The sequence below is a fragment of the Nelusetta ayraudi genome, unplaced genomic scaffold (assembly GCF_046127955.1).
Source record: "Nelusetta ayraudi isolate G7.1 ecotype Tasmania unplaced genomic scaffold, CSIRO-AGI_Nayr_v1 ptg000219l, whole genome shotgun sequence".
NCBI classification, from domain to species: Eukaryota; Metazoa; Chordata; class Actinopteri; order Tetraodontiformes; family Monacanthidae; genus Nelusetta; species Nelusetta ayraudi.
In genome coordinates this window covers 359,099-380,000 of record NW_027466268.1, presented here as the reverse complement: position 1 = coordinate 380,000, position 20,902 = coordinate 359,099, and the positions used below count along the sequence as shown (strand labels likewise).

General features: G+C 48.2%; 2 protein-coding genes across 21 annotated transcripts in view; both read right to left on the bottom strand.

The window, feature by feature from the left end:
• The window catches only part of ubp1 (upstream binding protein 1), a 14,388-nt gene extending 8,491 nt beyond the window's left edge, over window positions 1-5,897 (bottom strand). For 2 of the 4 annotated variants that reach the window (XM_076016150.1, XM_076016151.1), the window contains exons 1-3: window positions 4,257-5,379; window positions 1,548-1,699; window positions 1-33 (exon numbers count right to left, since the gene is read on the bottom strand). The exon at window positions 1-33 is cut by the window's left edge and continues 44 nt beyond it. In XM_076016150.1, coding sequence (XP_075872265.1) covers window positions 1-33; window positions 1,548-1,699; window positions 4,257-4,372 — 301 coding nt within the window. In that variant the 5' untranslated portion in view covers window positions 4,373-5,379. Of the gene's footprint in view, window positions 34-1,547; window positions 1,700-4,256; window positions 5,380-5,702 lie in introns of those variants that run through there. The other 2 variants (XM_076016152.1, XM_076016153.1) reach the window with 2 other exon arrangements.
• Window positions 5,898-6,488: 591 nt separating this feature from the next.
• clasp2 (cytoplasmic linker associated protein 2) overlaps window positions 6,489-20,902 on the bottom strand; it is a 49,803-nt gene continuing 35,389 nt past the window's right edge. For 5 of the 17 annotated variants that reach the window (XM_076016136.1, XM_076016149.1, XM_076016142.1 and 2 more), the window contains 17 exons: window positions 20,132-20,239; window positions 19,029-19,135; window positions 18,555-18,710; window positions 17,684-17,775; window positions 17,533-17,596; window positions 14,756-14,919; window positions 14,569-14,647; window positions 12,722-12,865; window positions 12,428-12,571; window positions 12,234-12,340; window positions 11,592-11,733; window positions 10,317-10,512; window positions 10,022-10,215; window positions 9,787-9,915; window positions 8,813-9,019; window positions 8,564-8,680; window positions 6,489-8,049 (listed from right to left, as the gene is read on the bottom strand). In XM_076016136.1, coding sequence (XP_075872251.1) covers window positions 7,972-8,049; window positions 8,564-8,680; window positions 8,813-9,019; window positions 9,787-9,915; window positions 10,022-10,215; window positions 10,317-10,512; window positions 11,592-11,733; window positions 12,234-12,340; window positions 12,428-12,571; window positions 12,722-12,865; window positions 14,569-14,647; window positions 14,756-14,919; window positions 17,533-17,596; window positions 17,684-17,775; window positions 18,555-18,710; window positions 19,029-19,135; window positions 20,132-20,239 — 2,228 coding nt within the window. In that variant the 3' untranslated portion in view covers window positions 6,489-7,971. Of the gene's footprint in view, window positions 8,050-8,563; window positions 8,681-8,812; window positions 9,020-9,786; window positions 9,916-10,021; window positions 10,216-10,316; window positions 10,513-11,591; window positions 11,734-12,233; window positions 12,341-12,427; window positions 12,572-12,721; window positions 12,866-14,568; window positions 14,648-14,755; window positions 14,920-16,111; window positions 16,172-17,532; window positions 17,597-17,683; window positions 17,776-18,554; window positions 18,711-18,874; window positions 18,899-19,028; window positions 19,136-19,759; window positions 19,823-20,131; window positions 20,240-20,902 lie in introns of all 17 variants that reach the window. The other 12 variants (XM_076016132.1, XM_076016137.1, XM_076016138.1 and 9 more) reach the window with 4 other exon arrangements.

The window sequence follows — 20,902 nt, the reverse complement described above, 5'->3', positions numbered from 1 at the left end:
TGTTGTCCAACATGCGGATTTCGTAAGACTGGCCTGAGGAAGGAAGAGGAGAGGACGACGGCCAATGAGAGCGAGGCAGAGTAGTGTGTGGTGCAGACAGCAGCGAGAAGGGGCTGCGCTAAATATAAAGATGATTAAAAATAAATAAGTCAATTGCTGTAAGCCACCAGCAGGAGTTTAAGGGGTAAAGTGCAGGATTGGGACGTTTAAATGATGTTTTTAAGTGCAAAATCTGCAAACTCTGCAGCACGACTCAATCTTTGTGGTTTCTTTGAGTTTCTGAGAGACGAGAAAGGAGGACAGTCCGACTGGAACTACCGTCCGACTGGAACTCGTACATATCTCGGCATTTCTGTAGCAAGTTCATGCTAAATGCACTTCTTCTACATCTTCATTTCTCTGATCCTGCTGAGGACGAAGTGCACCATGAGGATTTGATATCGTCACAATCCTAAAAAAAAAATTAGAAATAAAATAAAAAGCTGATCGGCACATCCCAGATTTCAGAAAACATACTGATGTTCTTTTCATTTTTTTTTCAATTTTTGTCTGGAGGAATATTGTCCACGTAGCAACTGTAATCACCGTTTCTCTCTCTTTTCTATAGTGCGACGCGAATATGCGCCTGAAATTAGCCAAGCGACTGAAGTGCGGGGCTCTTTCTGTCGCGCCGAAGGAGAAACAATGGAGTGGACTGCATCATCCTGAAGCGATGACGTCCTGGTGATGGTTGAATCAAAAAGAAAAAGAATAGAAGGATTTGGGTTCACCCAATATTGTTCTTGACAGGTGTTGCAGCCTTTCGTATGGCGACCACCTTAGTTTATAGCGGACATGAAGTTTGTGCTTATTGTATTGATAAAATGATTACACTATATTATTATTATTTGTTTCTTGTGTCTTGAGAGGGCGTGTTGTGTGCGTCAGGTGGATCTACAGGTCAGGTGAATACGCGGAGGCGCAGGTGGAAGATGAAGAAGAAGCGGCGATAATAAACCGTCTTTCAGCCACGTTATTGAAGTTCCTGTATTTTTTTTCGTTGTCCTTTGGATGTTTTTATCATTTAGAAAGCTTTTCGGAACAGATTTAAACCAAGCAATAAAAGATATGATTTTTTTTTTTTTTGGTGACTGAGAAGTTTTGTTTTATGTGCGTAAACCCAAACACCGCTTTCTGCACCACGGATTTCAAAACAAAACAAAACAAAACAAAAAAGCCATCAGAGCAGAGGGGTGAGTTCAACACGACCATCCAGGAGCTGCTCCGTCAACTGGCTCCACGTTTGCAGAGGGAGAGAGCATTGTCGACGTGTTGATGCGACGTCATCGACCGTCCAACATCATTTTTGATTTCGCCTTTTTGGCCTGCGAATAATTCGACGCGGGAGCTTTTTCGCTCCGCAAACTTTTGCTGCCGGTGTGTACGGTGCCATTGACTTCAATTGGTTTCAAAATGGCGCAACTTATTAGCCTAGCGAATTCGCTCCCGGTGTGCAAGGACCTTTGGATGGAATTCAGCAGCAGCAGCAGCAGCAATCCTTGGCTCACCTTGGTTCAGGTATGTGAGGGTCTCGTCGTGCAGCTTGACGGCCGGCGACGTGGCGGCACACAGCACGTACTGGAATGGGGGGTTTTTGGTCTCGTGGTCAGAGGTGAGGCTGGTGTCCTCCTGCTTGAAGATGGGCAGAGCGAGCACATCGCTGGGGGACACAGAGAGGGAAAACAAAATGAGCTCGTATAAGGATGCGGCGGCGAGAACATTCATCATTCGGGGAGATCTGTGGATGTTTTCCATTAAATAATACCCCAAAAAACAGGCTGCTTCAAATGCTTCATGCGTCTTGATGTTTTGGCTCATTATCCAACAGAAAATCGATGCTTTTATCAAATCCCTGGAGCCCAAAGTGAGCGTGACTGGCCAGAAAACAAACCCGGCTTTAAATCCATCCAGCCCGAGTGTTACTAAACTTCATTAGCAAGTACAGCGGCTCCGCCAAACACAAGGAGAAGCTGTATCTGCTTCTCACTTATTTTTGGAAATAAAACTTTACACTTTCACAGTGGATGTCTTATTTTAGCATCAGTGATGGATCCTGTCCTTGGAGCAAATGGCTCTCTTATTAAGCATGCATGAGGAGGAGCCAGGAGACGAGCGATCAGCGGGATAAATGAACAGCGGCAGCCAGAGATAGCCTTTCGCCGGCCGCTGACACACTATCTGTCACAGCTGAGGGCCCAACCTTCGCCCAGCGCACACTGACAAACGCTACCCGGGCATCAACCACCGGCTGCACAATGAAGTGGGAACTGCGCACATGCTGACGGCTCTCAGTGACCGTGCACGACAAAGAAGAAGAAATGACATTTATAAACGACACCTGCAACATAGCTGCAAATGCATAAAAGCTCAAAGTCACACATTCTGCACATTTTGTGGTCATCAACCATGCAGCTGCTTGAAGCGCTCGTCATCCATAAAAACAACACATTTAGCCCTCTGTTGACAGTCACTTTTAAAAATTGATGCTTTGTGAGTAGGGATGCAAAGTATCGATTAATTCATTCATCGTCAGTGGACTGACCTTATCGGCCCATTAACGATTAATTGATCAGTGTCGATTTTTCCTGAGAGCCTAAATTTCACAATGAAAAATGTGTAAGGAACAAATTATTGAACCCTTCAATAATATTAAGGGTCCAATGTGACCCATTTTTACACCAGAGAACAGTAAAAACACCCTCAACGTTGATCCTCTGACTTAAAGTTGACTTCTAATGGGTCACATTTCAACTTCTTTGGGGGAAAAAAAGGTGTTCAAAAGTAACTTGTTTTACATATATTATGACCTTCACAGTGTCTACAGGTGAATTCCTCTTTCCTGCCTCTGCACTGTTATAATGATAATAACTACCCGTGTAAGAAATGTTCAATTACTTGCAGCTAATTTGACTTAATCTAATTGATTAAATTCTTAATCGACAATTAATTGATTAATTGTTAACATCCCCATTTGGGAGACTTAGACTTTGTGTGGTCACCCCAAAGTGACCTGGTGGGGCGGAGCCAACACCTGGCTGGGAAGAGGTGGGGGAACAAAAAATGTTGAATCTTAAGCGGCAATTTGAAGACAAATAAACTAGTTGACGGGCAACAGGACGGGCAACAAATTCACCTCTTTTAGTTTTAATCACGTCCTGATGCGCTCTCTCTCTCTCTCTGTGTGCACACCCCTGATAGCAGCGGCAACCTGAATGCCACAACCTCATGGCCCTCCAGACGACATCTGCTTCCTGAAATCTGAGGAGCTCCTGAGACATTCTGTTCCCACCAGCTGCTGACTCCAAACATGCCCCCCGCGAACCCACCCCAGCACCCACAGATAGCACACGGCTCCTGATATTACAAAATGACTTGACACACACACACACACACCCCACTAATAGTTTACCTTCGGGCCACCCAATGGCTTGAGTTATGCTCGAGTCGCTGTCAGCGTACGCCACACTCAGATTAGTGCGAACAGAGAGCAGATGGCAGGGGAGGCTACTGATAAAAACCACACACACACACACACACACACACACACACACTTTAGTTTCTTCCTCCGTCACACAAACACCACTGGCCTCAGGGCGGGACACCTCAGGTGCAAAGCCACTGGCTGAGACTTGAATGCTCCTAATAAACCTGAGGCGTGTGTTGACGTTTCACAAGATCGTGCAACTTAACCTTTGCATGTTGGGGGGGCTGTGCAAATATTGAAATGTTCACGTGCACGTTGGGATCTGGAGATTATATGAGGAGAAATACAATGCGTGTGCATTCAATAAAGGTTTAGATATCACCCGCAGAATCACAACAACCTTTAGGCTCGGCCCCTCGAGAACATTAGTGAGACATGACCAAACACTTTGACAGCGTTTGGTTCGCTGGTCAAGTTTATACACATTGTGTCGATTTTTCTTTTTTTCCTTCCTCAAAACAAAACAACTTGGGGTGTAACGAAAACGGATCTTTGTCTTTCGCCGAAGCGACCCGGTGTCACTGTCCTGCTCCAAATCCCCAAAACAAAGAGAAGCCGTTCAACTCGACACAACAGGACAGGGGGGGTAGGAGGGTTGGGTGGGGGTGGTGTCGATCACAGGCAGCTTGTGGCGGAGGTCGAGGCACTCATCCCGACCACCTTCAGACGACAGTTTGTGCGCGGTTCTGGTTCCGAGGGGCCAGTGCTGTCACGGTGCAAGCCGGACTCTAACCTCATGCTGTAGGCTCCAGCCCCGAGCTCCTGCCCGATGCCGGACAGACTGGCATCGAAGTCGTGCACCAGCCCCGACTCGATGGTGGCGTCGTCCATCTTCAGCACCCAGGCCATCGGGCCGAGCTCCTTGTCCTCGGCTTCTACTTGGAGGGCCGCCAGTTTGCCTTCAGGTACGAGGTCCACTAGCCAGGAAGTGGGCTGTGCAGCTCCGGAGCGACACCGCAGGGAGGAGAAGGAGGGGGAGGAAGGAAGAGGGAGGGAGGGAGTTCTGCTGCTAGCTTGCTAGCCGCTCCCCTGGCAAGCTAGGCAGGCGAACTGGTATCTTTCCGCAGACGCATGACGGACCGTCATATTTTCACTCGGGGTTTTGGGGGGAGAATTGACAAAGCACACAGTTCGCCGCCGGCAGGATGAGTGAAAAGCGACAATAAATTCAACCTAGTCAGCTCGCAGATGTTAATCGTGATTGCAGACGCCAGGCGAGTTCCAGCATGTTAACGTGAGCTTCCAGTGAGTTAGCTGTTCGCAGGGGAACAAATGATGCGAGCTAGCGGGAGTCCAACGTTCGTTTCCTTTCGTTCCGTTCGTGTTTCCTTTATCTTCTTACTCTCTCCGTCGGCCAGCCAAATGTTAGCACAAGAATAATAAAAAAAAAAAATTCAACCAGCAAAATTGTTGTTTTTTTTCCTTCAGTCCGTCCGCTGCATCCCCTGCGAAGCGTCCGCACAGCTGTTGCTACCGAGCTATCGGCTAACTAGCGTCAACTTCACCCGCCTGCCTGTCTAAAGCAGTCCGCTGCTGGGCTAAGCTTCCTCGGTGGTGAGCTAGGCTTCCTCCGCCGGCGCTCCCTGTGCCCTCCCGGAGCGCTCTCTTCTTCTCATCGCAGTGCTTGGTGCCAAACGACCGACCGAAAAACAAATTCCTCGGCTCCCTCGCAGCATCTAAAGTGCAGCGGTTGATATCACATCCGACATCAACATGGCTTCCCCGTAGCGTAGCGTACAGTGAGTCCGTCGGTACGCGAAGCCTGCGAGCGAGCGCGGCAGCCAGCCACCAGCAGCACCGCCAGCCCCGGAGAGAGAGGACGCTAGCATAGCACGGCGTCCCGCCAATCACAGCCAGCCTCCTATGCCCAGCGCAAGAGGGCTCAGCCAATCAGAGACTGCGGAGCTTCCGTCATTGTTGTCCGGAGTGTTGTTGTGCTTCTCGGAGCTGCTGCCGTGCATCGATCATGGCTCTGAGGCAGATTTTTTAAAATGTGTTTTTTATTTTTATTTTATTTTTTAAATGCAACAATGTTCAATACATATAATGCTGTCTATATTAGCCCAGAAGTTGACGATAGGAAAACAAACAAATAAATTAATTAATTAAAAAAAAAAAAAAGCTGCGCCGATTAGTTACAACTCGTTATGTAATAATTATTCCCTGCGACTTTTCCTACCGTGTACAGCCGCTGCTGCCGTCGAGGCTCCGGACGGGTGTTCGGAAGTTGTCGTTGCGAGACTGCCAGATTAACATGATGAGCGGGTGGGAGCGGCGTCTCTGCTGCTAATAGCCGGGACTCGAAGCGCTGCTGCGCGGCTCCAAACAGACGAGCATGTCGCGTTTTTCCAAGGCAGCGTCGACACGGGTTTCTCTCCCCAAAGATGTCGCTTGTAGATTTTATCTGGTTAATATTCACCCACTGGATGGACCCTGGACGCGGCTCTCTCGGGTGGGAGTGTGTGAGGGTGCATATTTTTTGCCAATTTATTATTGAAGAGAATCAATGACAAATTGCTGCTGTTCTTTGGGAGTCAAGTGAGTAATGTTGGAAACGGGTGAAACTTTATTTTATTTTTTTTTAGCTTTTGTTATCGTTTTTAATTAATAAGTGTTTATATTTACATAAAGAGTCAAAGGCCCACTTGTGGCCAGACAGCTGTGCACCTGCACATTTCTACAGCCCAGATTATATACATCACCAGACATGTGAAATGAAGTAGTGTTAAATGCATGTTAAATGCATTTTGCACTGTTTTCTTACCATTAAATGCCACTAAATCTTACACTCTCTGCCTATTTGTTACATTTAATTTAACCTTATTTTTTTTTTTTTAAAGATAGTTTGTAAATGACTGTCAGTTGATTAAACAAATGAAAATGATCAGAACAGTCCTTGCGCGCTCACCCGATCTCCATTTGCACACCGCCATTGCAGAATTCAAGAGGCACAGGGCATCGCGTGATCTGTACAAGTTTGATTTTTATTGTAAGCACAGCTTTTGTAAATGCACGGAAAAAGAAACACGCGTGTGAAAACTAGAAAGTTACAAGAAGAGGAAGGAAACGAAAGACACGAGAGGGCAGAGGGAGGAGAAGAAAAAGGATGACGGTATATATTTTTTTGTTCAGAGCTGTAAATAAAAACATTTCTACAAATTTTCTCAGCAGAGAAAAAAAAAATCAGAAGTGTGAGAAAGAGAGAGCGAGGCTACAGCAAGCGCAACAGAGGGAGCGGGAGAAAATAAAAACACAGAGGGGACAGAGGAGGAGACTCGTCTAAGTGGACACTGTTATTGGAGTTTCCTTTTTTTTAATATCATATTTAGATACATATCCACTATGTGATAATAGCCGTGTCCTTTCATACTTCATATAAAGCGACACACATCCGTTTCTCTGCTGGCCCGCCTGGACTGAGCTGCGAGGAACCAAGGACATCATGAGGGGTGGCGTCCAACACTGTTCACATTTATTTTAAAACCTCAGTTGCACTGCTCTGCCTGTCGGTCACTGTAGACCCCGGTAAAAAGTGATTTTATTCTTAAAACTTCAGTCTCATGCACAGCCACGCGCACGCACCACAATGGCTCCTACACTTTGGAATCTGCCTGTAAATGAATTTTTCAGCGCCGGGCCGCTGGGACCCAGCGTGCCGCGCGTTCATTCGGCGTGTCGCTGCCCGGTCGTACCGTTTCAGGCTAATCAGCACCTTTCTGAAAGAGGGAGGGGGGGGGAGAGCGGAGGGAGGCAGGGGGTTTGTATGCACGTGTGAGTGTGTGTGTGTGTGTGTGTTTGAGAGACAGAGAGAGAAAGAGCGAGAGTAAACCCCCAGTCAGTAAAACCTGGTTTGGTAAAATAAACTCAAACTATGACACAATGTAAATTTACATTCCTATCCACTCACTGCTGAACAAGAGAAACAAAGGCTGCATCGTACGTCCCTCCATAATATTACAACCATGCAGTTGCGTCACTTTCTGCTGAAATCGGGGTGAAATTTTGAGAAATATAATGTTGGATATTTTCTCTCTTTCTTTCTTTCTTTCTTTTTTTTTTTGCAATGGACGGACTTTATGTGAAAAAGGGACCGAGTCCATAGCTGTTTGCATTGTCATCCATATTTTGAAATGCTTTGGTTGAGTCTGTGGGTCGTCCTCAGCGTGGGGGACCGGGGAGGGGGGGCGGGGGGGGCGCTCCAACACTCCCCTCTGCAGACCCACTGCTGCCGTCTTGCAAGGTGACAGGAAATGCATATATGCGTGTGTGTGTGTGTGTATGCCTGTGTGCGTGTGTGTGAGTGAGTACTAGCATGATTGGTGTTAGTGATGCATGTATATTTAACTCTGAGGGTCTTGAGGCGGATGTGAGCTCATGAACGGATGTTTATGTCTGGTGGGCAGGGTTGCAGTTCCGGGGTTGTCCCAAAGGAGGGCGCTGCGTCACCCCTATAGGCCTTCGGTCGGCGGCTCGCTGCCGCCGGAGCCGGACTGGGCGCGCTTGATGTAGAGGTTCAACAACTTCAACTGCAGACAGAGAACAACAGGAGACATCAGTCACTGAGGGCTTGATTAGTTTATACACCTTTTTCATTTCTGCAAATTAAAACGTAAAAATTAGGGTCCTTGTTCGTCTTGCAAGATTTATTTTCTAACTATATGTGACTCTATCCTGTCAGGCGCTGGAAATCAACCCTCTGTGATGTCACAAAGGGCACCAACCACCACTAATCAAGTCTCTGTTGTTAGCTGTCCAATTGGCCGCCTTGTTTTTGTCCCATTTTAATGGCGTGAAAGCAACAACAGTAAGTATCAGTTTTAGCGGGAAGTTCAAAACCTTTTGTTTTTGGTAGAAAGCTGTAAACAGAGGGCTAAACAGGCTGCTTAAAGAAGATCTCCCCGGAATTTTGTTGGATCAATAATTAATTTGTGTGAGGCTGCTCCGAGGCCAGGATAACAAAGACCGGAGACATCTGGGACCTTTAACGTGAAAAGTTGCTGATGACTCCCACTCTGCTGTCCTGGGACTCTGTGGGCTCACCTTGCTGCTGGACAGCTGGTTGAGGTGTGGCTTCAGGTCTTCTCCGATCACCGTGTAAATGGCCACCAGGCAGAAGACACAAGCTTTCCTCACGCTGCTCTCAGAGTTGTCGTAACCCTGCAGGGACCAGACAAAACGCGTGAGAAAGCTGCAGGAAGGTCTGAGAGGAGAGGAGTGTGTGTGTGTGTGTGTGTGTGTGTGTGTGTGTGTGCGTGCGTGCGTGCGTGCGTGCGTGCGTGCGTGCGTCACCTGTATGAGCCCCGGCACGATCTCAGGCAGCAGGTTCATCAGGCCGTCCCGGGGAACCCTCTCCACCACTTTGCTCTGCATCTTGATGGCTGCCAGGTTGATGGGGTAGTCGGCCGACTGGATGATGGGACACAGCACCTTGATGCACTGGTCCGGGCTGATGGACTGGGCCAACATCACCGCCGCCTCCTCCGCCGCTCGCACCACCTGCAGGAGCACGACGGGGAGCAGAAGACATCAGAGCCGCCCGGGAAAACAGAGCAGAGTGATGGGTCTGAAGCATGGCAGGCCCCCAGGGTCCAAGATGATGGCCCACTGTGCCTTTGTAACTCTCATGCTCTATTTGGCCAATCAGAACCATTCTGGAGAACGCCGCTTGCAGACACGTGAGGACGCAGCCAATCAGATCGAGCTGAGACACAGCAGCACGCACGACGTGGTGACGTCACGCTGGGAATAAACTCTTTACTGCTCATTTTCTGGCCTTCATCATTTTTTTAAACGACTAAAAGACCATCGGTGAAAAATCTACAGTAGAAAGATTTGCTATGAATCGTGTTTCAGGTCACAGTCGTCCTGTCAGCCGTTTTAAAGGCCGTTATTTTTTGTATTGGGGTCTATGGGGAAAACTGGGAAAAATCGGCGCACTGCCATATTGCCAGTCTGGTATCCAGTTTGTATCCATGGTCAACAGCAGGCACGGGCAAACTATGGCCCATAAAGCTTTTTAATCCGGCCCGCCGAACTTAAATAAATCGTATCAAAAGTAAGTAATTAATAAAATAGCTGTATTTCATTTTTTTTCAGTGTTTTAACAGTAATTTCAATAAAGAGCCAAATACCATGGGGATTCAAAGACATAGATTGTTGTTTTTGTTCATTTTCAATTGCCATTAAAGCACGTGTGTGTGTGTGTGTGTGTGTGTGTGTGTGTGTGTGTGTGTGTGTGTGTGTGTGTGTGTTTGAGGGGGCACCTCCTTGTGCGGGTCCTTCTGAGCCTCCAGTGCCTTCATGATGGTGAGCTCTGCATAGTTCTTGAACCTCCAGGGCTGCTTGCTGAGGATCTCCCTCAGCACTCGCAGGGCCAGTGTTCGGATGACGTGCTGGAAGAGTTACAAAAAAAAAAAAAAAAAGGATCATAAAGCGCAGTTTAAAGGAGGAGTAAAAGAGTTAAATCTCAGCATTTGTTTTGGAAAAGGAGGTGTTTACCTCTCGGTCTCCCATGGTTTCCAGCAGCAGCAGCAGGATGGTCTTGAAGTGCTCGTCCCACACTTGCAGCGTGTTGTCTCGGATGAGCTTCAGCAGCTCGCACAGCGCCGCCTTCCTCTCCTCCACACGCTCGTTGTGATTGGACAGCTCCTTCAGCAGCTCGGCCACCAGCTCCGACTGGTCCAGACTTCGGTCTGTAAGAGCACAAAGCCAAAACACAGATGTGTTGTCACGTTGTGGTGATGACAATGAGGATGATGATGAGCGTGTGTCCCGGGTCCTTGGGGCCGCGTACCGTCACTGAGCTGATCCGAATCGTCCATGCTGGTGTCTTTGCTGCGGTGTTTGTAGGGAGAGTCTAAGAAGTGCTCGCGGGCTCCCCGGGGGCTGGAGGAGAGCAGGGTGGTGTTCAGGAGGGACGTCTTGTTGTCCAGAGCCATGCGACCTCCGTCCATGATGTCCGACGCTCGGCCATCCATCCCGCCGTCGCCCTGGAGGGGAGGAAGAAAGCAGAGTTTCAGGCCACGTTCATTGGAAGGAGCCATCGCTTGGTTTTTATTTTTCCAAGTTGAACTTTCCGTTTCCTGCTAAAACTGATGCTTTGTAGCCTCCTTATGATAAATGATAATTAAATACAAATGAATAATGAATAACGGTTGGATTTCAGATGCATGTCGGGGGTGGGGGTGGGGGTGGGGTGTCGGCGGGTCAGAAGCTCTGCACTAAAGCACGCCGAGCCCTTAAAAATAAGTGGGCCGGCCGCGCTGAACCGGATCTGAGCAGAGACTGATATGACTGATATGCGTGATGCGCGATTTACAGACTTGAAAAGGAGAGAGAAGCTCCCGGTCGGATCGACGGAACAGTAAACACGTTCACAGTTGTCCGTCCCATTAACATATCGAGTGTGTGTGTGTGTGAGAGTTGGTACGCCGCAGGGGAGCGGGTCTAACAGATCGTGTGTCAGGGTCATGTGCAGAATGTGTAAGGCGCGTGTGGTTGTGTGTCTCTTATGAGTGTCGGCGTGAAAGCGACATCAAAACATGCTGCTGCCTCCAGACTGTGTGGGGCTTCCTTTGAAAAGGAAACTCGGTCACATGGTTTATGTTTATGTTTGGTTATACAAACATCACAAATTGCCATCATAGTACAACACACATCGCATGACAACACACCCTGACTACATCCATTCACGCCAGTACAGGTAAACAACACAAACAATACACAGATGCTCCTCCATTTCTTTCTGCCCATAATCTGAATCACTCCATGAGCTGTTAATAAATCAAAGTTCTTGTCAAGTAGTCGTCTTTTAATTTCATTTTAAAATCAGTCATGTTCTTCTGTTGAGTGACATCATTTGGGAGTCATTTCCACTCTTTCATTGCTCTAAAAATAACTGTCTTTGCCCAGCTTGGTCACACGGTGCAAATCTGAGCTCAGGCTAAATTCATGGGAGGGAAGAAAAAAAAATTCCGTGGTGGCCAGCCATTTTTTCGAGGCAGGTGGTTCCTGACGGGACGCTGCCTGACTCCGTCCCGGACAGACAGAGACGCTTCGCTCCACTGACCTCCTCTCCCTCGCGCCGTTGGACCGGGTCGTTCATGTCCTCCTGGCTGCGCACGCTGAAGTTCTGAATGGCCTCGGTGACGCCTTTCAGCGAGCTGTAGATGTCCTCCGAGTTCATGTTCTCCGTGTCGTAGTCGAATGCACTGCACGGGGACGAGAGAGAGAGCGAGAGAGAGAGAGAGAGAGAGAGAGAGGGAGAGAGAGAGAGAGAGAGAGCAGAGCAGAGCAGAAGTCAGTTGTTTTTTTTGGTACATTTAGGATGCACACCTGTCCAGGCACTAGACTTTTATAGTCCTGTATGCTGGATATGTGCACTGTGCGAGTAGCAGGGATGTTATTCCACCTGGTGCTGTTCAGTCAATCATAAAAAAATATATTTTTTTTAAGTTTTAATCTACATAAAACTGCTTAGAAAGTACAACAGAATTATCCGTGCTCAGATCCCTCTTCCCCCCTTTTTTTTATAAAGGGGTAAAAACCATAAAACAAAAACCATTACAAATTCCCCCCAAAAAAGCAAATATATTTCAGGTTTTATGGTTACAGCAAAATTCCCCAGAGGACTGAGGTTTATCAAAGGAGCTTTGTGTGTGTGTGTGTGTGTGTGTGTGTGTGTGTGTGTGTGTGTGTGTGTGTGTGTTACCTTGGTGAGGGGGTGTTGTGGGAGGTGTTGGTGGGAGAGGTGACCGGGCTGGACCAGCTGGCTGGAGATCGGGGGGTGTGGCGAGTGAGAGGGCTGCCCATCGGAGCCTGAGGAAGCCGAATGAAAAAGGTTTCTGTGGTGTGAAAGTGCAGGAAAAAAGAGAAGAAAAAAAGGTTGCGAGTCGTGAGTCTCACCTGTGCTACGTTGCCGGTGTTCTTCAGGTGGTTCTGAAGCAGCTTGGTGGCTCCGTCCTGGAAGGTTTTGGGAAGAGCGGCCAGTAGCATGCTGAACTCGGGGGTGTTGAGCTGGAACAGAGAGATCAGCACCGACTGGGCAGCCTGCAAAACACAGAGGACAGTCAGGGCCCCCAGTCAGTCAGGGAGACATCGGGAAGAACCTGCAGCATTTCTGTGGATCATCCATCTACGACCAGGATGAAGCCTCCTGCTTGTTCAGAGCGATGCAGCGGCAGCGTTCCAGGTCATCACCTTTCTGACGTCGGAGCTCTTGGGTTCGGTGGTCCAGGTGATGATGCGGGACACGGCCAGCCTGGTCTCACTGGAGTTCACAAAGTCCGGGGCTTCCATCTGCAACGTCAGCGTCTCAATGTATTTAAGGATGGCCACCTTCACCTGGAGAAGAAGGAGAACAAACAAAACACAACAAGACAGTTATAGAATCATGTGCGAGACGATTCTACGACGGCATGGCCACTATTCACCTGCAGGAACGCACACGTGGCGAAACAACAAAAGAGAAAAGACATGAGAGAACATCGTCAGCGGCTGCAGCAGACTGTTGCGTCTTCTGCAGGTCTGGAAACCAAAAGGATGAGTCAGTGAAGATGCCTTGGCAACCATGCGTCCGAAAAATAATGTTCAAAATGAAAACGTGACTTGAGAAATGCAAACGCTGACTGCAGGCTCTGGAAACGCAACAACCACCACTGAATGGCCTCTCGAATCGCTCCGCTGGCTCCGCTGGCTCCACAAGCAGAACCTCCCCCACCACCACCTCCTCCTCCTCCTCCTCGCTCACACAGCAGCAGCAGTAGCAGCAGCATCGCGCGCATCACACAATTGCTCCCCCCGGAGCGCACTGACCTGGGAGGACTGGCTCCAGGCTGCGGCCTGCTCGTCTAGAGAGCAGGCGTGGCGCCGCACTCTGGGGGGGAACAATTTTACCCCGGACCCTCCCCTGCATCGCCCTCGCCCGCAACACGAGCTCCGAACAGGCTTCAGAGAGAGAGAGGAAAGGCACCGCGTCAATCAACGGTGGGAGACAGAGGTGGAGGGGTGGGGGGTGGGGGTGGTGGAGGAGGAGGAGGAAGGAGGCAGGGAGGAAGTAGTGAGGAGTCTCTGGTGAAGGGCTTCATGCGACTGTTTGGATGGATGACCCCTGCACTCGTAGTCGAAGTTAATTTTCATCTTCTTTCTAAAAAAAAAAGTTTTCTGTTTCAAAAAGATCTGCTGTGTTCTTATTGGCTGCTGAGTTGTCATACGCGACCAGTCAAAAGTTTGGACACAACTTCTCATGGAATTTTTTTTCATCTTTACAACTTTCTACACTGTAGATAGATTCTGAAGACAAATATATGAGCAGATATATGTAATTATAAAGCAAAAAAAACAACAAAAAAAACACGTCAAATAACTCTAAATATGCTTTTTATGAAAGGTGGCTATTTTGAAGAATTTCAATATAAAACGAGTTGTTTGACACCTATAGTTTCCTCCATAATTCCACGTGTGTTCATACTTAGTTTTGATGCCTTCACTGAGAAACTGCAATGTCAGTAGTATATTCAATTCATAGGGTGAGTCCAAACCTCTGACTGGTAGTGTAAATATGAACTTACTCAATAGTTTCTGCCAAAAAAAAACAGCCATGTAAGAAGACGTCAGTGGTGAACTCATCCTTACTTCAGTTGTGTAAAACTATTTCTGAGATTTGCCTCCTGAAACTGGTGAAATCATGCTACGACAACTGACAGCTTTCAATGTGTTGACAGGCGAGGGCAGGGTTGGCGTGAGGGTACGAGCTGGTGGAGAGGGAGGGGCTCACAGGAGGGGTCAGAAAGCCAGGGGGAGTGGCTGCATGGAACCGCTGTCCAATCACAGGCCAGGGTTTGGGGTCTCGTGAAGCTTGAAGAGACGACGCCATGCGGCTTCATGCATCGTGGTGACTCAAGTCCCTCAGATTGGACTACAATCAGTGCAGACCTGCAGACACTCGGCTCCCTTTTGCTGCTGGTCAGCGGCCCCCACCCTCCCTCGCCCCCTAGAGGCCTTAATGGGTTACAGAAAACAAGTGCACACCATAAACATGCTCTCACCTTCAGGTTGGGCGTCTGCGTCTGGTCCACGGTGAACCTCATGAGGATGGTGAACTGGAGGTCGTTGGGGAAAGACTCTCTGCCAGGAGCAACGTCAAAGAGCCGCCATTAAATTTCCCCCCCTTGCGCGCACAGACGAAAAGAGAACCCAGACAGGGGAAGATCCGAGTGTCGCGGTGCCACCAACCGTGTGACGTCCAGCGCTTTCTGAACTTTGGCCTGCACCGAGCCCAGCAGGTCGGCACCCATCTTCTTCAGCAGCTGAGTCAGCAGCACGAAGAGCCAGTCCTGCAGGTCCTCCTTATGGACCAGGATGAAGTCGACCAACGTCTCCAGGAACATGCTGAACACCTGTGCACACACACACACACACACACACACATGAACAAAAAGATGAACTCAAGAGGAAGATAAGCAACTCCCTTTTAGAAGAACACATGCATGCACAGCAGCATTTGGCTACGTACATACATATAAAGTTAGTGGTTATCCAGGCACAACTGCAGAAGCACACTTTTAATCCCGATCAGCAATCAAAACACTATTATTATTATTATTATTATTATTATTATTATTATTGTTATTATTTATAATAATAATAACAATTATAATAATATCATTATTATAATAATATAAGTTATTAATATAATAATAATAATAATATTTTATTATTATTATTATTATTACTAATATTATCCCATATTATACCCTTGTTGAGGTAACAACTTTTTCATGCATATGTTTGGACGAGGACAAAAAAACGTGGCGGCCTCAGAGGAACAAATTTCATTCAAGTGTCGTCGCATGGAAGTATCACAACCCTTTGTGACATCACAAAAGGGTCAAGCTAGCAAAATGAAGTAGGATGGACAGTATTTCAGTGTCAGTAAAAGAAAAAATTGTGCAACCAGATCACAATTGGGGAAAAAAAGCATAATATGGGAACTGACTGAAAAGAGACAATTGTAAGTCACAATTCAAAGTCAAGTTGAGTGTCCGCATCGTCATGCATCCTCTGCAACGTAATCACAGGCAACACGGTCTTGGGGAGTTAGTTTTGTGAGTGATTTGCCCCAAAACTCCACGAGATCATTGACAACAGCACAGACCCAAACACACACAGGGAGAGCGACCGGCCAAACTTACTCTCTAGAGAGAGTTCCAGTGAGAGGTGGCATGAGGGAGGGAGGCAGGGAGAGAGAGAGAGAGGGTGGGAGAGAGAGAGAGAGAGAGAGAGAGAGACACACACATCTGTTAGCATCCTGAGCGGTGGGGGTGGGGGGGACATACCTGGACGTAGAGGGGCGCACCAGTTCACTCACAGCATTTACTGACAAACTGCACCGAGAGTCAACATTTGAGGCAAACAGAGAGGAGCAATAAAAAATGTTGTGTCAAGATTTGTAAAAAAATAAATAAATAAAAATAAAGATATAGACTTAAGAGCTGAGAATGAGAAAGTAAAAACGTGGAGGAGGAAAAGTGGGAGTGCTGTGTGATGAAGAGGAGGATGAGGACGAGGATCCGGGGTGAGATGCGGTACCTTGAAGGAGGCTGAGCTTATACCGGATTCTGCCGTGCCGTACACCCTGCCGGAGTCTCGCTGCAAGTCATCAAATCGTCAAACGTCAAGGGTTTGAAAGAGCGGTAGAGGAGCAGGAGGAGGAGGAAGAGGAGGTGCCGACGTGTGTGTGAGACGAGGACGCGCACGCCTCGAGAAGCGGCCAGAGACGAGTGAGTGGCGCATATTAGAGAAGAAGGAGGCGGAACCGCCGCTGGTTAGTCAAGAGAGGAGAGCCGGCAGCCCTGCACGCTGGTGTGCACGCTTCCATCTGTGCGTGCCTGTGTGTGTGTGTGTGTGTGTGTGTGTGAGTGTGTGTGTGTGAGCGCGCACGCGTGCAGTCAGTGTTGTTGCTGCGGATCGCAGCCGCAGTGAGAGGAGAGTGAAAAAAAAAAAAAAAGCAGGTGGCGGTGGGATGCAGTGAACGCAGCAGCCAGCAGAGGGCTGTCAAACGGTGAGAGAGCCAACCAGGAGGGGCAGCGGCTGGTGTGAGGTCACACGCACACGCGGCAGTGACACATGCCGTTAGAGTCGCACACTCTGCATGCCTTGTGTCCGTGAGAGTGTGTGTGTGTGTGTGTGTGTGTTTGTGTGTGTGTTGCATATGTATTTTTTTTATATTTTATTTAAACATTAGCAAAAAGAACATTTGCAGGATTGTCACTTTCAATATTAGTAATTAATATTGATATTTTATATTTAATAAGTGTACTGATGATGTCAAGATGGCTTTGTTGAGGTCCTACTGGAATTCATTGTATACAGAACACCTGCGGTGCTGGTATAGTGGCAGGAGGCATATAATGAAGTACTGGTTACCTGGCTGATACGTTTGTAAACAGTAATGTTCCCACTGTTCACGCTGTTCTTAGAAAGTTTCTGTACAGTTTCATACGTCAACTCTTAGCCAGTCAAAGAATGGAGTCATTATGGCCCTAACGGTGCCTGCTCAAAGTGACACACAATATTTGTCACAGCTCTGGAAGCATTGAAATAGATGTGTGTATGCGTTTTAAACTTGTGTTGTGTTATGTGTGTCTGTGTTTTGTTTTTTTTTTGTACTTATTTTTCATTTTTTTTTAATGTGGACCCGAGTCTGGAATAAAGTTCATCTAATATGTGTGTGTGTGTGCGCGAGTGATGTGTATACGTGTGTGCGTTTCGTTGAGACAAAGATCCTGGACTTTTGTTTTGGCAGAATCCGGTACAGTGACGACTGACAGGGGTCAAAAAAAATCAAATCAAATCAAAGTCGGTGAATGATGATGAGTGAATGAACCTGTATGAGATGATGCTGAGACTGGATGGGTGGGTGTGTGTGTGTGTCCGCCTCCGTGGCCACTCAGGCTGCATGCACACACATACACACCCACACGCACACACACACACACACACACACATACCTTGCTGTGCGGGTCGGCGAACATCCTGGTGAAGATCTCGCACAGCCTCTTCAACTCCACCCGGCTGCGGAAGGACAACAACACCGTCGGTGAACATCGGCGAGAGATTTGCTTCTTTTGAAAGAGCGCTTTGTGTTTTCACGTGGCCGACCTGAGGGTGCGCTGGTTCTTGAGCAGCGCCTGCAGGCCCAGCAGCCCCTCCTTCCTCTCGGACCAGTTGGCACTTGCGCAGCGGTTGAGCACCTGGAGGAGGCAACGAACGCACAGAGGGGCCGATTTAATATTCAAAACGGCAACAACGACACCTCTAGCTGCGTTTCCGTGAGGCCGAGAATTGCGCAAAAACCTAAATAGGGCAATAAAAACTGCTAATGGAAAAAACCTCTCAAATATGGCTAAAAAGTTTCGACGCTCTCATGAGGTGCTTTTTCAGACGTATCCATGTGGAGGTATATCGCAAAAGTGTCATGGAAAGACGCATTTTTTAGTCAGCGGACGTGACGTATGAGGTCACGTGACCCGTTCACTGAGGGAATATCTTTTACTAGTAATCAAAGAGAAAAATAGAACAAACTGTCTCCTGATGATGACAGATAATAACATTGGTTCTTCAGACATACAGTATCGATATAGAGGTATATCGCAGACGTATGTATGTGGTCACGTGACGAGTTCACTTCTAGTGAAAACGGGGCGTTATATTTGGACGGAGGAGTAAATGGAATATTTTTACAAACGTAATTGTCGTCCATCTCGCACTCAAGTCTTCAAATAAACCAACAAAGAAGAAGGGGGACAAGGTATCCACGCATGCTCTCACAGGCCACTGTAGTTCACTGGCAAAATCGGGAGAGGGAAAGTACGGAGTCCCTACGGGAACTTAAGTGAGAGAGTTCTGCAGTCCAAGATGGAACCACAAAGACGTCACTGTTTCTTCTTAAAAATCTCCAAATATTACACGCTGAACCTTGAAAGCGCTATATTGTGCGACGTGACTTCAGAGTCCTGCATTTGCCACCGACCTCGGCCACGTCCTCCGTCTGTCTCATGTAGGTGGGGATGGCTCCTCCGTTCCTGGAGCTGTACGAGCGCTCCGAGCAGGCGCTGGACGCGTCGCTGTTGGCGTCGTCGTCCGAGTACATGCTGTAGTTTTCGTACCGCCGTCGCGCCGGCTTCTTCTGCGGTGGTGGAGCAAAGGGAGAAAGGACACAATGTGACGACGGCCAAAACACCAGGCGGAGGTGGATAACATGCACAGGACGCAACAAGCAGGTGGACGACGACAACAACAACAACACAACACAACACAACACACGGGTGAGAAGCAGGAGAGGACGCTGACCTTGGAACGCATGTCTCCCAACAGCTGATTGCATTAAACAGAGGCAGAAGCAGGGATTAGTGAACAAACGCTCGCGCAATATAAACACACACACACACACTGGGCAGTTTGGATTGTGGCTGAGAGTTTCGGCGCTCTTGTGAAGCGGTCGTACCAGCGCGTCGGCCAGCGCCTCCTCCACGTCGGAGCCCGTGTTGAGGACCCTCATGGCGCTGACGGATGACGAGAGGCGGCTGGACTGACTGATGCCAAAGCCTGATCCTGCACAGAGACGAGAGGCGGAGACTTCAGAGGCCAGATCTCACCGCTGGGAGAAGGTTTGTCTCCCACGTGTCCGCTGCTGCGCTGCTCGCTATCTATCAACTAGCAGGCACACTCACACACTCACACACACACACAAGCTATGTCTCTCAAGAGTAGAACCTGTGAGGCGATGCAATGGCAGGTTAAGTGATGTTGCAGGCGCCACTGACAAAAGAGAAAAACAGGGATGGATGGAAATATTAAAACAAAAAAAAAAAAGAAGATGGGAGAAGGCGTTGATGCTCTTGCAGAGGATGACCGGCGATGAGAAAACAGGGGGATTGGGGGGGGGGGAGAAGGTCAAAAGGTCAACGTAAAGGATGGTGAACGACGACTGGCAACTGAACGGGCGGAAGCATGCGATTCCACGGCGAGGTTGGCTGGACGTCCTGAGGAGGAGAAAAAGTAACTCAAAAATGGATTGGAAAAATAAAATAAAATGAAGCGTGGTGCTGAAAAGGAAAACTGAAAGAAACAAACAAATACGAAAGGCAACGTAAAGGTTTTCCAAGGCCGACTGAGTGAGTGGTGAGGTGTCGGTGGGGGCGGGGGGGGGACGGAGTAGGTGTACTCAGCCTTCACCTGCTGCCCCAAAAGTGTCGGGGGTGTGGAGAGCTCCGGTAGAGCGAGAGTAGCTCCGCGTGGCTGAAATCAAAGATTGAAGAAGACACGTGTACAAGTTTGACACGCAAATACAGAAAACACACACAGACGCGAGCCAGGAAGCCTGTGAACTACTGAGAGGTGTGAGTGAAAGTGATTGAAAGGTAAGGAAAAATAAATAAAATAAAATCCCCACATGCAATCAGATTTTCAGATACACTGCGGGGATCAAACTAAAAGCCGAGTCGAGTTGGCGCCAAAAAAAAAGAAAGAAAAAAAAAGAATTATTTTGCTCCGGTTTTTCTTTTTTTTTCTTTTTCATTTGCAGTCCCTCCTGCTGCTGCTACTCACCGAGGGGCGTGAAGGAGCGGACTGGGCTGGTGTCCCGGCTGCTCTCCCTGCTGGCCTCCCTGCTGCAGCCCTGACTCATACTGGGCCGAGGGATGCGACTGCCCCGAGCTAACGGACGGAACCCAGGTTACGACACCGTGCCGCGGCGGAGGGCGAGAGGTGGCAAGGCGGAAGGAGAGCCATGAAGAGAAGGGAAGTACAGTGAGTCAGTGAGAAGAGGACACAAAGGAGCAAAGAGAGGAAGACAAGGAGGACAGCAAAAACAGACAAAAACAACGACAGAGTGGGGACAAAAGACGAGAGGAGAAAAAGACATAAAAAAAATAAGACACGAGGGAGGAGACAAAACGCACAAGTGTGGAGAGAGTGAGAGCAGACAACGACTGGCCCTGAGGGAACATCTTAACACAGGTCAGACCTTCTCAACAATCACTTCTGATATGCAGACAAGGCCACCGTTCGTCAGAACCATCTCAACATTGGCCCCATCGAAACTGCAAGAATCATCGACTCCCTATTAAAAACGATTCACCTCGGAAGAGTTCAAGATTAGAATCTTAGAAAAAGTCAAAAGGTCCCGCATGAACACCTTTCCATAGCTCAGTGTTTCATCCTGGACTGCTGTGGAGCAGCGTCACATGACTACTCTGATGAAAACAGAGCCAGGTTATTGCTATTAAACACCGGCAAAAGGCAATTTTTGTACAATCCGGGACCTTTATGTGAAGATCAGTCATTTCAAGCATGGAGGAACTGGAATAACAGATGGCG